Raw genomic sequence first — 16,105 nt, 5'->3', positions numbered from 1 at the left:
CATTTACTCGCGTTACATTTAGGATAAATTGTACTTGTTAGAGTAGTTTTAATCTATTTTTAGACTTTCGTTTTCGGGCGCCGCTGCACCAATCTACCGTGATTACCACAGTGACGTTTGACAAAGTTCACCAATCAAACGTGCGTTTGCATTACAAACGACGAAAAACAACAGCTTTAACATGTAGCGTAGTTTTCTCACTGACCAAACTTGGATATTTTAGCACATCTCCAAAGTTACAGATGTTTTTGCTGTTGTTTTGGTTGTGCATACGGTCACAAGTAACTAAAACATGCATCTTCTGGGGTACATTATTTTTGTGCTCTCTCTCAGTCTCTCTCTCTCTCTCTCTCTCTTGCTCTCTCTCTCTCTCTTTCTCTCACACACACACACACACACACACACTTTATCAATAAGTCTAATCAGCAAAACGCTTCTTCATTTAGTCATTTTAGTGGATAAAACAAATAATGTTTCTATAAGGCCCTATGCATGCGTTGTTGTTTTTTTTTCCATTTAAAATTTTAAATGGTGGCAGGTGTATGTGGACTCCCATTAAACATGAGTTTGAATGTGATCTGTTACTTCTGAGCACAGCCACATGGCAGTTATAAGAGGGATTGCCTCCTTGTGCAACCAGATGTATTCTTATTTATTTCATTTACATTTTCTTTAAACAGGAAAAACACCAGTGAAAACAGAGCATCTCTTTTCCAATGGTGACCTGGCCAAGAAGGAAGCAAGTTCAATCACATTCAAGTTTATTTCAGTTGTTTATTTCCCCCTCTCCTTTCAAAAAGTTACAAAAACAAATCAGTTGAGTTGTACAAATTCTAGGTCACATTTAAAATGATGTATCTTGGTAACAGTTCTTTTACAACACAAAAACTTGGCATTTGTACAGAGGTGTGTATACTTTTTATATCCACTCCAGCATTGTTCTTGTTTTTGTAATGTGCCTGGTAGCCTACAATATTGTGCTGTTTAACAAGTAGAAACAATATAGTATAAGACCATTTCTTGGAGCTGAATTTGCCTTAATTTGTTATTTCACAAAGATTAGATTTTTATAAAGATTTGATTTGTTATGTTTTAGATTAAGTGATATTGTTCAGCAATACCTGAATTTGCACATTCCTATTCTGATTTAAAAAATAAATAAATCATAGGTCACTCACGAGTTACTCAGTACTTGAGTAGTTTTTTTTGACTGAGTACTTTCTTGCTCCCACTCAAGTAATTATTTGGACGACTACTTTTTAATTTTACTTGAGTCGTATTATTCTAAAGTAACAGTACTCTTACTTGAGTACAATATTTGGTTACTCTCACTTTTGATCAAGGGAGAGATGTTTGTGTGTGTGCATGTGTGTGTGCGTGTGTTTGTGTGTGTGCTTCTTCTGCCTGTTGGGGGCTTAAGTCTAAACTCTACATGTGTGGAATGTGTGTGTACATTGTACGCCGCTCCAGGGTGTTTTCTTAGAGAGGACAACATGGAGAGTATAGTGTCTTAAGACCTTGCTACGTAGTGCAGGGAATAGTTGGAAAAGTTGTATCTACGAAAAGTTTTCTCAGCAAACCATGTTCACATAATACGGGATATATCCTGAATGGGACGATAAACCCGGCAATGGCGTCCAGTTTTATTATTACCCAACATTTTAGTATAGTCTGCCTCATTAAAATTTTGAAGAGGAGAATGTTTATCAATGGTTTATGTTGGAGGTTACTGTGCTGTTTTGAAAATGAAGTGGACAATTTAAGAGATTAAACATGTGGTGCGTAAAATTAACAATATACTATACAGTTTCTGGTAGTTTAGTTTGGTGTAGCGTTGTGAATTAAATCTTAATATAACGTGCTAGATGAAGAAATCCAATAAACAGCTAACAAAAAACAATCATCACTGTATAGAATTTATCTCTCCGTGTTAAACAGTCTTCTTGTTTTAATGTAGAGAAGCTGGGAAAGGGGGTGGGTAGCTTACCTGCAGCAGCCAATAGCATCTACGGTGGAAGGTGGGGATGATGGAGGAGTGGACGTAGCAGCCATACAGACACTAGAGAGAGGAAAGGAGATTTCAGGGGGGAAAGGAGAAAAGAAAATGGAAGGAGCGGGACACAAGGAGAGGATGAGGTGACCACAGCAAAGGAGAGAACAGCAAAGGAGAACTCAGGTTATAGCCACTTAGGTCGTATTCATGTTGGAGCTAAACATGCCGGTGTATTTTTGAAAAGGTCCTCCGTCAGATGTTGTCCACTTATACAAATATCAATATTTGGCAACAGTGTATAAATATCACAAGAGGATCAATATGTGGACCCTGTCCTGGCTCCTGTGGGATTTCCCTGTGGAAGGATGAAATGGTCTTCTGTCAAGGTCATCGCATAGTTAAAACACAATTGTACATACAGTGGTGAAGACTCGACATGCTGGATATGTAATAGCAACATCAAAAGTCTGTTCTGTTTGCTGTCTCATTCGCACTCTCATTTTCTTGCCATTTTGCCTCTTGTGAGAAGAAGCCCGCCAGCTATCTAAAGTGTGTTTGGCCAAAGGCAGAGTGCATTTCCATATATTTCCATCTGATATGAGGAGGCTCTCGAACCAGGGTTGTGTTTTTCCTCCCCTGCTTCCTGCCTCTCACTATCCTCCTCCTCTCCCACTGCTCTGCCATCCCTGCCCCCTGCGCGACACAATGCTTTCTTGCTTGAGGGGTCCCGGGAAGAGGTGACACAAACAATTACTGAGCAACGACCAGCGAGAGAAACACTCGCCTTTCGATGTGTGTGTCTGCGTGTGTTTGTGCACGGCAGCAGAAAAATGCATGTCAGATGATTGTCAGTGTGAATGTGGGGTTGTAAATAATAGAGGTACAGATGGGAATAGTTGATCTCAATTATTCCCTTTGCCCATGTCTTCTGTTCATTTATGCACAACTAGTGAGCCTTGCACACACATCCACGTGCTGCCTCGCTGTCTCTCCTTTGCTTTCCAATCCCCCTCCGTCTTTCTCTTTCTGACACATGCATGCTCACTGCTCTCACCTCCTGGTATAGTCCTGCTGAATAATCAATTTTGGAGCTGGCTGATGTGACTCAAGCACACACGCACAAACACACACACAGGCACGCACAGACCCTGCCTTGAGACTGGATCGATACCCCTCTCTGTTCTGCTGAAGAAGGCATTGACATCATTCCTGGCTGCAGGCCAAACACACTCTTATCCTTCAGAAAGAGAGTGAGGGGAAGGGAGACAGGGACAGGAGCAGGGAGAGAGGGGAGGCGGGACAGCTCTCTCACACACACACACACACACACACACACACGCACACACACGACACACTGCACACAGGTATATTGCTTTTAGCCCAGTAGCTCCAGCATGTGTGTGTTTGTTTGTGTGTACCCTTGAGTTACACGCGTGTGTCTACAAGGAGTTGAAGGAGTGACTAACATTATGGATTGGATTGGCAGCGAAGCCAAACTCAGCACAAAAAGAGATCACAGACTTGTTTCTTCTTTATGGCAGCCTCTCACCTCCACACCCTGGACTTTGAGCTTCATGTGATCCTCTCGGGTGGTCTTCCCGTCTTTCCTTTTCTTCCAGCAGTATCCATCTTTCCTGTACTTCACCTTCTTGCGGTTGTAGAGGATCATGGAGCCATTTTGAGGCCTGTTCGGAGGAAAGAACAAAGTGTTCCACCGAGGCACACAATGGGAGGATTAGTTTGACAGAACAGAATAAACATTGTGCAAAGTGGTGATGTCTTTGATATTGTCAGCATTTCAATGCTCAATGATGTGGAAACTATACAGTGTTATGGGCAAAGAATGTCAAGGTTACACTCCCAAATTCAACACACACACACGCACAAACTGGGGACTGCCCGATGTGTTAATATTTAAGTGGGTCCATCCATTAACACAGCACAAGCATTGGCTTGTAAGCACATGCTCTATACATACAATATTACCTCAAAAAGTATTAAGACACATCTTTTAGTCAATAAATTAATGACGGATTGGACTAGACACCGAATGCCACTTTTTCACTACACACTACCAGCTAAACCCATTTCATTTAGCCTCATTTTGCCACTTCAAAACCACAAGAAAACATGAAAAACAAGCCGAAATGACATCAACCTGAACCAGACACTAATTAAAAAACAACAATGCAGGATAACAACTGTAACAAACTGTATTTCCTTCTCGGTACAGGGTAAAGCATGTGATTCAGCTTTTGATGTTTGCACCTATCCTAAAATGTTATAATAACGTCTTTCAAATCCAACACACTCCAAAACGTAGTCATCATCCATCCATTTTCTGTCCCGCTTTATCCTCACAAGGGTCAGGCGTGCTGGAGCCGATCCCAGCTATCTTCGGGCGGGAGGTGGGGTACACCCTGAACTGGTCGCCAGCCAATCGCAGGGCACATAGAAACAAACAACCATTCACACTTAAGGTTCACACTTAAGGTTTCCAATCAACCTACCATGCATGTTTTTGGGATGTCGGAGGAAACCGGAGTGTCCGGAGAAAACCCACGCAGGCTCGGGGAGAACATGCAAATTCCGCACAGGCGGGGCCATATTTGAACCCGGGTCCTCAGAACTGTGAGGTACATGTGCTAACCGGTCGTCCAGCGTGCCGCAATTTGCAATTCGATTTACTTAAAATTTCCTGGCCTTGTTTCCGAGTACAGTACTTTTGTCCATACTGTGTTGATAGTGGGAAGAATGTTCTTTAACATACACACAAACAGAGACGGATGCCAGGTGAGCATACGTATGAGAAGACAGAGACACTACAGGAATGTCACAGATGGCAGGATCTACCACCATGTGTTTTCTGCGCTCAATGTCAAACCTGCTGCTAAGCAATCAATCATTCTTCTTTAACATTAAGGACAAGTGTATGTACAATGTTCACCATGTGTGTGTGTGTGTGTTTGTGCGTGTGTGTGTGTTGGTTCAGAAAATGCATCTTTGCCTTATCTCATGACAGCAGAAACAATCAATAAACTAACAGATACTCACACGTGCGTGCGGACATACACACATAGTCTTTATCCCTCTTATCAGACCATCTCTTCATTTTGTCTTTACTGTGACCCTCCATTCTCATCTCGTTCCTTTCATTCTCATCTTCTTGTCTCATCCATTCCCTTCACTAGGTTGCGCTCACCTCAAGTTTGACGAGGGCACATATGGACTGCGATGATTGCAATTTACGCCGCGCACAGTGTGTAGTAAAATTGAATTTGCTTTGAACTGATTTTCTTTGACACCGCAAATCTGTTCTGTTTTGGGGGTGAGCTCGCCAGCTTGGAAGCAGAGTGGAGACCCCCACCTTGCGATCAAAGATCAGTTTAGTCTCTGTCTCTAGCCGTATGAGTCATCTCAGGGCTGCTGATTCTAATTATGTTATGGAGACGATAGATGAGATCAGATGTGTGTGTGTGTGTGTGTTGCGGGGGGGCTGTACATGCTCTTGGTGTGCGTGAGGATGGTGCCCGTGCTCCTTGCAAACCCTTCGATTCAAGCAGACATACAGTAAATGCTATTGATTGTAACTGGTCTGTGATGTGTGGGATATAAAAAGCTTTTCCGCTGTTCCACGGTGTAGCAGAGTGAAAACAGAGAAGGCAAGGAGAGGAGAGTGGAAAAAGAAAAGGCAAAGATAAAGAGACAGAGCGGGCTACTGGGTCTGTCTGGTAAAGGGAGGAGAGAAGGAGGCGAGAAGACGTGAGACGAGCAAGAGGAGGCAACAATCATTACTCTGAACTTGGATTCCAGTGAGAGGAGAAATGAAGGTCATTGCTTGTTGTCTTAATATTAGCCCGACAATGGCGCAACTGCATGTGGATACAAACACACACAGAGCGGCGCCGGCACATAAATGTCACCGTCTCCGTTAGCTGAGCTCCTTCCCATCTGATGGGATTACGTGTAATCTGTTCTAATCGCGCCTCATGTCATGTATAAATGGGATTATATCTAACTGCTGCTCAATAACACCAATACGGCTGCTGCTGCTGTGGCTGCTGGGAAGCTGAGGCGATACGGCAGCACAACCAATCAATGAGAAATCCATCCACAACATAAACTGCTGTTGGCCTCGGGCTGCTCCTGAAAAGAGTCCTTTAGCTTGCAGAATGGGAGCACGGAGGTATCACCTCAGGCTCTCAGCGGCATCAGTAATCACAAAAGGGGCCATGAGGTGACGGCTGCACTTACTTTACTTTTTCTCTACTTCTTCTTCCCTACTGTTATGAACCTCTTTATGTTTTAATATAATAAATATACAGTATAACTAGTGGTTGGAAGCATTTGATTATGGATTTTGTAGGTATCTGTACTTTGCTTGAATGTTTATTTTTCTGACCACTGTTTACTTATTCCCTACACTTGAAAACTCGTCTGTACTTTCTACTTGTTACTTTATCAAAATAGGACCATTACCTATTTCAACCTTCACAGACGACGTAAAAAACACGTAAATGGAGTGAGGGAAAATCATGCACATTTGAGATCTTGATTGATTGAGATCTTGGAGTCTTGACAAGCACAAAAAAAAAAAAAAAAAAAACCACACATATGGAGGAACATGAACCAGGGAGAATTAACGACAATGCAACAGATTCAGAGAAGCAAGATATTTCCCATCCATTGGCTTATCTAAGACAATTATTTTGACAATTATTTATGTTTCATAGCAAATGCGATCTCTTGCGCTGGCCAGGAAACCACAAACTTCTACCGTTAAAAAATTCTCTGTGTTCTCAAGTGTTATCTTTTTCTAATTTGACATTTTGTGTTATGTTGTTTTGCTCATGGAGACCTGTTGTGGGTTCAATCTGATTATCCTGTCAGAATTGACCTTGCTGGGTGCAGAGATATTTTTTCCTCTTTAGTCCAAATACTATCCAAATGAATAAAAGAGGGAAACTATTTTGTGTGCACAGAATTTTTTTTCTTTTTGGTTTATCTGTCCCCAGTTATCAAAATGAATATTTTATATACTGTAATTGACAGTAAAAAAAAAACAAAAAAACTGAAATTCTACTTTTGTAACTCAGTACATTTTAGAGTATGTACCTTTTTACTTTTACTTAAGTAGTGGAATCAGTAATTTTACCGGAATATTTGTTTACACAAGTATCTGTACTTTAACTTAAAGGGATAATATGCAGTTTTCAAATTACTCGCAATATTTGAATGCAGTCTCATTTAAGTCCCCGCCCTGGCCCCTGCCCCTGTGAGTGCGGTTGGCGTGTGCAAATGATTGACAGACTATTTGTTCATGCCTCCTGTCACTACACTCTCTGATTGGCTATTCTTGTCCCGCTGTGCCCAGTAAAATTAAAATTAAATTAAAGGCATTACATGGGGCCAGAGAGAGGTGATTTGTTTATTTTTTTTGATAATATTCCACTGTCAGGCCATACAGACAGTTTTAACATCCATCCATCCATATAATTAAATGTGTGTGTGTGTGTGTTTAAATTGCAAGCTCTCCTCTTAAGTACAGCGTGAGTAATTTTGACACCTGACTTCAACACATATAGCATGGTTTTATAGCAGTGAGCACATCTGTCTGAGGTCCCATGTTGAAAATCTCGACTCAGGCCATTTGCATGTTATTTACATGTTCTCCCCATGCTGGTGTTGGTTTTCTCTGAGAGCTCTGGCTTCTTCCCACATTCCAAAAACATTGCATGTTAAGTTCATTGAAGACTAAATTGTTGGTAGTTTTAAATTTAAGTGTGAATGGTGTCGTTCGTGACCCGCGATTGGCTGGTGCCCAGTCCAGGATGTACTGCGCCTGTTGCCCAAGGTCTGCTGGGATAGGCTCCTGCTCAACCTCTCACCCTAACCCTGACCTGCGGAGTGCTGGAGCCGATCCAAGATGACTTCGGGAAGAATGCAGACAAAACCCTGAGCGGGACAAACATTTTCATTCACACTGCCACTGAGACAGAACTATGCCTTCGCAGAAGTCAGGCGACTGACCAAATATACATTATCAGTGATCCTGGATTGTCAAAACGAGATGTAAACTAATGGAAAAAAACAGAACAAAATTTATTACAACAAGCATTAATTATAAAAACATTAGTAGTGCAATAGGTGTGTGTGTGTGAAGTTATATACTCAGAATTCACTTCTCATGATTAGGATGAGGATCAACTTCATTGTCCCCCAGCAAAAATTCACAACAGTGAAGCAGCTACGAACGTCGAAAGCAATGTTGTTGTCCGACAGGTATTTCATGTCACACTATACAGTGGAACTAGAAACCAACATTCTCATGCATGTAATTGGATTGTGGGATACTGCGGCGCTATATAAAAGCACACATACTGTGTATTCCACCTCCACTTATTCACATTTTGGTTAAATATTTGAAGAGTCTATCTTTGCAGGATCTTGTGAAAAACACACTTATGTTTGAATTCCTCTCAAAGGGTTTGGGTGGGTTTGAGGTCAGGACTCACAGGTTCTTCCACATTAAATTAATCTAGCCGTTACGTTTCATTAACTGTTATCACAAAGTTGGAAGCATAGAACTGTCCAAGATATTTTGTTAAACTTGTGAATTGAGAATTAGGATGAAGGATTCCATCCATCCATCCGTTTTCAATATTTGTTTACTCTCATTAGGATCGGGGGTGAGTTCAGCCTATTCTAGTTGACAATCAGAGTACACATATAGACAAGGAACCATTCAGACATTCATAATGCATATTCCCATTAAACTGAGCATAAAATGTGATTGGTGCGTTGTCACCTCAGACTTTCCAAGACATTGTTTTTTAAAGAAAATGGGTCAACACTTGAAAAGAAAATTCCGATATAAAATCAATCAATCCATCTGTATGGTAAATGTGTTGAGTCAATGTTGAATTCTTGCAGAGTACAAATGGGAAAAATGCAAGCCTCTGTCTGTGTGCAACATCTGCCAATGTCCACACATTAAAGTTTGTGAATTTTATTCATGTAAATTTTGTAGCTATACAGGGACCATATAACAAAACTATATCACGATTGTATAACTTATAAAGTATAAATAAAAAGCATTTACACTATAGTGAATCGAATAATCCATTAGTTTTCTGCACTCGTTATCTTCATTAGGTTTGCAGGTGACCTGGAGCCTATACCAGCTGGCTTTGGGTGAGAGGCGGGATACACCCTGGACTGGTCATCAGCCACTCACAGGGCACATATAGACAAACAAGGATTCACAATCTTTACAGTTTAATGAACCTAACATGCATGGTTTTGGAATGCGTAAACCCAGAGAAAACCCACGCAAGCAAAGGAAGGCAAAGCCTAGAAGCTCAAAACTGTGTGGCGAACGTGTTACACACTCACCCACAATGCTGCTATTTTAAGGAATCTCCATCCAGCCATTTTCCTCCGCTTATCCGAGGTCGGGTCGCAGCGGCAGCAGCTTAACCAGGGAAGCCCTGACTTCCCTCTCCCCAGCCACTTCATCCAGCTTTTCCGGGGGGATTGCAAGGCGTTCCCAGGCCAGCCGAGAGACATAGTCTCTTCAGTGTGTCCTGGATCGTCCCCAGGGCCTTCTCCCGGTGGGACACCTCACCAGGGAGGCGTTCAGGAGGCATCCTAATCAGATGCCCGAGCCACCTCATCTGACTCCTCTCGTACTCAGAGTAGCAGCGGCTCGACTCTGAGCCCCTCCCGGATGACCGAGCTTCTCACGCTCTCTCTAAGGGAGAGCCCGTACACCCTCATTTCGGCCGCTTGTATCCGCTACCTTGTTCTTTGTCACGACTTACAGCTCGTGACCATAGGTGAGTGTAGGAATGTAGATTGACTGGTAAATTGAGAGCTTTACTCTCACTGGAAACAAATGCGACCTACTGCCGGCAATGCGGCCCAAACTCTGACACCACTTGTAGAGGGACCGAACAGCCGCTTTCAGGGAGTCCGTTACTCCTTACTCCCGGACCACCCCCACAGGACTCCCCGAGGGACATGGCCAAACAACTTCTCCATGTCCACAAAACACATGTAGACTGGGTGGGCAAATTCCCATGCACCCTTGAGGACTCTGCTGAAGGTGAAGAGCTGGATGGTCTTTTCCGTTTTGCCTTACCCTAGGAAAGGAGCTACGCAGGGTTCAGTGGAAACGATGAATATTCAGTTTTAGCATGTGAATCACACGCACACATGCACGCGCATACACACACATGCAAAAACACACGCACACACCTCCCTTGGAGCCCTCACCCCCCTTTATGTCTGAATTATACATCAGTTAGCCTAATACATTTGCATTCATTAATTCTCCAATTCCAGCTGACTAGGTGGTTTTCAGTCCGACCGTGTTCTAGAGCATTCTGTACATGTAAAGCAGCCCGTCAGAAGGACGCTTTGGAGACACACACCCCTAGTGTTTTAATCAAACAGTCACTCGGTCATAGGGATTAAAACAACATGAGTCACCTGATGACAGAGTCACCCTGTGTATGCGTGCGTGTGTGTGCGTGCGTGTGTGTGTGAGTGTGTGTGCCCATGTGTGTGTGTGAAAGCGATATTGTCTGCTCTTGCCTCACCTGGTCTTTGGCGATGTCGTCAGCCACTCATCGTGTTTCTCAAAAGTGATGAGATACGCAGCAATCTCCTGGTGAAACAAATGCAAGACGGAAAGGTTACTGTATATATTTGTGTGTGTGTTGTGTGCGTGTGTGTGTGTGTGTGTTGTGTGTCACAGGGAGATAAAACAACAGGTATTTCCAGATGACCTGCTGATGCCCACAGTGTGTGTGTGTGTGTGTGTGTGTGTGTGTGTGTGTGTGTGTGGCAATATATCGGATTGCCACGGTGAAATCTAGGTGCTTGATCAGTCACAGAGCAGCCAGTCAGGAGACAGACATTGAGCACAGACCCTCAGGGCTAGCAACCAATCACAGCAACCGACGCACTGATGCTTGGCTCAACTGTTGAGGAAAGGCCAACAACACTAGCACACACATGCACACACATACTATACACACACACTAGTTGAGTAAGTGCGTTAATAGGAAAAAAGTTTTCTTGTCTTTTGTAGTTTCACAGCCTCACGTCAGATAAGGTCCGCTCATTCGCCACCTAATTCCTCTGGCTCTCCTTTCATCTCCTCAGGCCGTCCTATTCACACTTTCTTTTTGCACAGGTAAAGCCCAGGAAGGAAAAACAAATCAGTCATACAGGTGTGTGTTTGACAGAGAGAAAGGAAAAACAGCCTCACACAAAGACACAACACCGCCTTTTTCCTTCACTGGGTATAACTCTCCTCCTTGAAACGCAATTGTCTGTTTCTCGATCCGTGGCTCCCTTCTCACCCACTTGTTGTGTAGGCCTGTGAAATGTAAATTGTCCTCTTAAGGCAATCATCGTTTGAAATGTGGCGCAAAGCAATAGTGAAGAAGACATCAACAATACAGCCCTCCTTCATCTGCCCCCTCAGATCACCCATCTCTACTGTGGACCTCCTCTTCCACTCTCCCTCATACCTGTGTGTGCATGTGTGTGTTTGTCAGTTATTTGTCCCAGTTTGGCACGAGAGCACTCCAGTTCAATGCTGACCAGATGAGAGAGAGAGAGAGAGACAGAGAGAGAGAGAGAGAGAGAGAGAGAGAGAGAGAGAGAGTGCGCAGGTGGAGGGTGCTGGCACTTAAGAGGATTGTTTTTAGTATCCTCCATTCTATTGCCATGTCCCAACCCCCACTGCCTCATCCTGCACTCATATGTGAATTGTGCAAGTGCATGCATGTGTGTGCACGTGTGTGTGAGGGACATGCTGCCATCACACCATTAATTATTATCACCATCAATCTGCCAACTGTTAATGTCTATCTGTCTGAGTTACAGAAAATCGCATAGTCTGGGTTGAAAACACACATACGAACACTCACATTGACATTTTCATGCTTCGCAAAGCATATACACACACACTTGCATACAAAGAGCACCTTATTCATTTATGCATCTATTCATTAGTGGTGACAAGCAGCCACCTCTCCTCCTCCCAAACCACTCTGCAGCAAGTCAATATGCTATATGGCCTCCACAGCTCCGGCCAGGCACTGGGGGCTCCCCTAGTGATTGTCAGCCAGTGGGAGGTGGAAGGAGAGAGGTGGGAAGAGTGGAGACAAGGGGCTGGGAGAGACAGAATGATGGGAGGATTAAGAAGGAGGGAGAGAGACTTGCAATTAAAGGCCTGCCCCATAAGAGCCATTAAAAATCCCGAAACAGAGGAGTCAGCTGAAACGGCAGCCTGACACACACTCTAAAACACACCCACACGCATACACAAATGCTGCTGCGCCCTCCCTCCCTCACACACACACACACACACACACACACAAGCTCCACGCCCATGTGAAGAGTGACAGAAGTGAGACTTGAAGGTCGATCCGTCGAAGTCGGTGTTATTATCCCGACGGACGGCCAGTGATGGAACGTTGTCTGCAAGCCTAGCGACACACTGACCCTTCAGGAATACTGTAAGTGTGTGTGTGTTTCTCTGTGTGTTCACAGTGTCAGACTCAGCGACAGAGAGGATCTTTCTCCTGGGATCTACTCCATAAACCTAGTTATTTTGCATGTCTCCGTGAACCCACAAAATAGTGAGATCCAGCAGGCCTGACCGAGTACAAGCACATGCTTCCACACCACACTCTGATCTGTCAACAGCAGACTGACTGGGAGAGACTGGGACAGCCACTTACTTAAGCAAGACTGTATCTAACAAAGTTGGGATCATGAGTGGGAAGTTAGACTGCGAGCGATGCAAGTGGGGAAATCAGCCACCCACTCAGGTCTCGAAGAGGCCATCTCCCTCCAAGAAACGGATGGCATGTACAGAAAAAGTGCTTGTATGAGAAAAGGGCTCGTATTTGCACACATGCGCACACACACACACACACACACACACACACACACTCCCTAGCCTGGGGTATATTTCCCCAGCAGGAAAGTGGGGGCGCTTTTGTTGGTCGCCTACACTGCAACAGACTTATGCAGAAGCGTTCCCTGGGGGGATTCCGTTTAAGGGTCTGGCCACAGGCGAGAATGTCTTGTGTGAGCGTGTGTGTGTCTGTCTGTGTCTGCGTGCGCGCGGGCGTGTGTGTGTTTTGAAGTCTAATGACGAGCATCACCCTGGCAGATATCAGGGGAAAACAGAGTTGTCTGTAAACTGGAACTGTCACATCCATTCCATAGCAGTAACTCAAACGAAGGCTGACGCTGCTTCTCGCCACACACATTATTTGGCATTGAACTGTTTATTTTATGGAGATGGGAGACAGCACACTGAGGTTTCCTTTTAAGTATACTCAGAATCAATTTTTGCCTTTCTTTTGTTTACATATATGGAGCAAAGAACGGCATTAGCATTACCCGGGGAGGTTTGTTGATGTTGGTATTTGTTCACAACACCAACACTGTGCACTTCCGGATGAACCTTGAAAATATCTGACAGGGATTGGCATAGTATCCGTAATAACCTCCAATTCAGACTTCTGCGGGATCCTACTTCAGCAATCTGCTCACCACAGATTTCACACTCTGCTTTGATATGCAAAACCCACACTGACAGAGAGATTGACTTTATATGATCAATAATCCATTGAAAGCGCTAAGTGGGTGTGTCATTTTCCATGTCTGTCACTTTACAGTGGATCTAAACACACTTCTGTTCAAATGGCAGGTTTTTGAATTAAAAAAACGTGACCAAGATAAATTGTTTTAAAACTTTGCCCGCCTCTAATCTGTGACCTCTAATCTGTACAATGCAATTGGAAAAAAATAAATCTTTTCAAGAGGGAACATAAAAACAAACAAGTGAGATATTGTTGTTGTACAAGTGTGCACACCCTCTTATTAATGGGGATGTCTGTGTTCAGAATGAACCAATCACATTCAAACTCATGTTAAATGGGAGTCAACACACAACAAATTTCGAGTGCCTCTGATTAACTCAAAATAAAGTTCAGATGTTCTCGTAGACTTCCTAGTTTTTTTTTTTTGTTGCTTTCTATCAGAAGCATGAAGGTTTTTGTGCCAACAGCGACTGATATTTGGAACCTTTCATAATTCCCTCAGGGCCCCAGTGCAAGCTAAAAAAAAAAAATAGAATAAAATAAAAAAACAAAGCATGATGCTGCCACGACCATGCTTCAATGTAGGTATGGTGTGCTTTTGGTGATGAGCAGTGTTGTGTTGCGCTAAACATACCTTCTGAAATTATTGCCAAATGGTTTGACCTTAGTTTATTCAGACCGTAAAAAAAATGTCCCACATGCGTTTGGGAGATTTCAAGTCTGTTTTTGCAAAATCTAGCCATGTTTGGATGCTTTTCTTTGTGAGTTAAGGCCCCTATCTTGCCACTTTGCCCATAGCCCAGGCAATTGAAGAATATGGGAGATTGGTGTCACGTGTACTGAACAGACAGTACTAGCCAGAAATTCCTCCAGCTCCTTCAATGCTGCTGTTGGCCTCTTGGCAGCTTCGTTTTTTAAAATTCATTTTTCAGAGGGATGTCTAGTCCTTGGTAATCACCGTTGTGCCTTATTTTCTCTACTTTAGGATGAGTGTCTTCACTGTGTTGCATGGTATATTCAATGCTTTGGAAATTCTTTGTACCCTTACCCTGACTAATAACTTAGAAAAATAAGATTCCTCTGATGCTGAACAGCGAAACTTCATCAAGGGTTAATCAGAGGCACTTCAAATGGAGCCAGGTTTCTGCTGACTCCCATTTAACCCGTTTTTTTATGAGTTTGAATTTGATTGGTAAATTCTAAACACAACCACATCCCCAATTATAAGATCAGGAGTTACACTTGGCAACCACATTGTCTCAGTTGTTTCTTTTTTAACTTCCCCTCTTGTAAAGATTTCATTTTTTTTCCATTGCAGTTGTACAGGTTATATGTCACATGAATGGTGAATTTTTTTTTTTAATGATTTATCCTTGTCTCATTTTTGTTACATCACAAAAACATTCAATTTGAACAGAGGTGTGTAGACTTTTTATATCCACTGTACTTCTGTAATAATTCCTATGTAACTTTGAAAATCAACAATGTCATCGGAACCGAGGGCAATTTTTTTCCCCAAAATCTCAGAACTCAGGCTTGATCTAAATAGTCTAATTTATGTCTCACTTTCCGCTGACATTAATGATTCGATGTCGGCTGTAAACCAGTCCAATAATGTCTTGTTTGCTCTCTATTCCTTTGGCCTGGTTAATTAATATGTGAAGCTCTTAAACAGAAAGATAGGCAGACATTGAATTACGACATGGACAATTTTGTTCTGTTCTAGACGCACAATTAAAATTTCATCAAGCCTATTGTACTCCAGAGCAATAATATGTAGTTTGTATTTTATTCCCAAACTGCCGTCCTCGCCACTGTTTGTTAGTTTCAACAGCCTCTATATTACCTCTACTGGCTAATACAGCTGCTTAACGCTGTTTCCATAACAACTGTTGCAAAGGCCCTGATCAGAATTCCTCTCAAGCTTGCCTTGTGTTTAACATATAAACACCTAATCACATACTGGGCAACACACACATACACACGTGTACACATGTGCATAGTCATGCACACATTGTATACACGTGCATACAAATTGTCTGTATTTTACCCACAGGCCTCTTTCGATTTTACTACACTTTCAGCTTGTTCCTGGCCTTTTTTGACCACATGCTGACATAGTCTGTCATTTTAAAGATTATTTCAAAATAATTTTTTTGCTTCTTTTACTGCGTACAGTTTCAACTATCAGTTCTTGTCATTATTTCTTAACCCTTTAAATTTCAGTTTGTTCGCACAAGGCAGGTTGTCAAACAACCGGAAAAAAATAATACATTTTATACATTCTATGTACCAGCTTTTTTCGTCTATTGCTAATAGTACAGTCTTTCTACAACCAGCAGAGAGAGCTTCCACTTCTTAAAATCAAAATTGCATCATTAATTTGCTCCATTGTTGTGCAGTAAGCCATTAAAAGCCTCTTTTGTAAACTAGGAATACTACATAAAATTGGTCCCTTCTCACAAAATGATCACTGATG

The 16,105-nt window shown here is 42.7% G+C and overlaps 1 protein-coding gene across 2 annotated transcripts in view; it reads right to left on the bottom strand.

Annotated features, from left to right (window-relative positions):
• LOC133408968 (calmodulin-binding transcription activator 1-like) overlaps positions 1-16,105 on the bottom strand; it is a 69,703-nt gene that overhangs the window by 24,191 nt on the left and 29,407 nt on the right. For both annotated transcript variants that reach the window (XM_061688401.1, XM_061688402.1), the window contains exons 4-6: positions 10,597-10,664; positions 3,543-3,678; positions 1,988-2,059 (exon numbers count right to left, since the gene is read on the bottom strand). In XM_061688401.1, coding sequence (XP_061544385.1) covers positions 1,988-2,059; positions 3,543-3,678; positions 10,597-10,664 — 276 coding nt within the window. The remainder of the gene's footprint in view (positions 1-1,987; positions 2,060-3,542; positions 3,679-10,596; positions 10,665-16,105) is intronic.

Source organism: Phycodurus eques, chromosome 10, assembly GCF_024500275.1.
Source record: "Phycodurus eques isolate BA_2022a chromosome 10, UOR_Pequ_1.1, whole genome shotgun sequence".
Taxonomy (NCBI): domain Eukaryota; kingdom Metazoa; phylum Chordata; class Actinopteri; order Syngnathiformes; family Syngnathidae; genus Phycodurus; species Phycodurus eques.
This window is presented reverse-complemented; position numbering and strand designations above follow the sequence as displayed.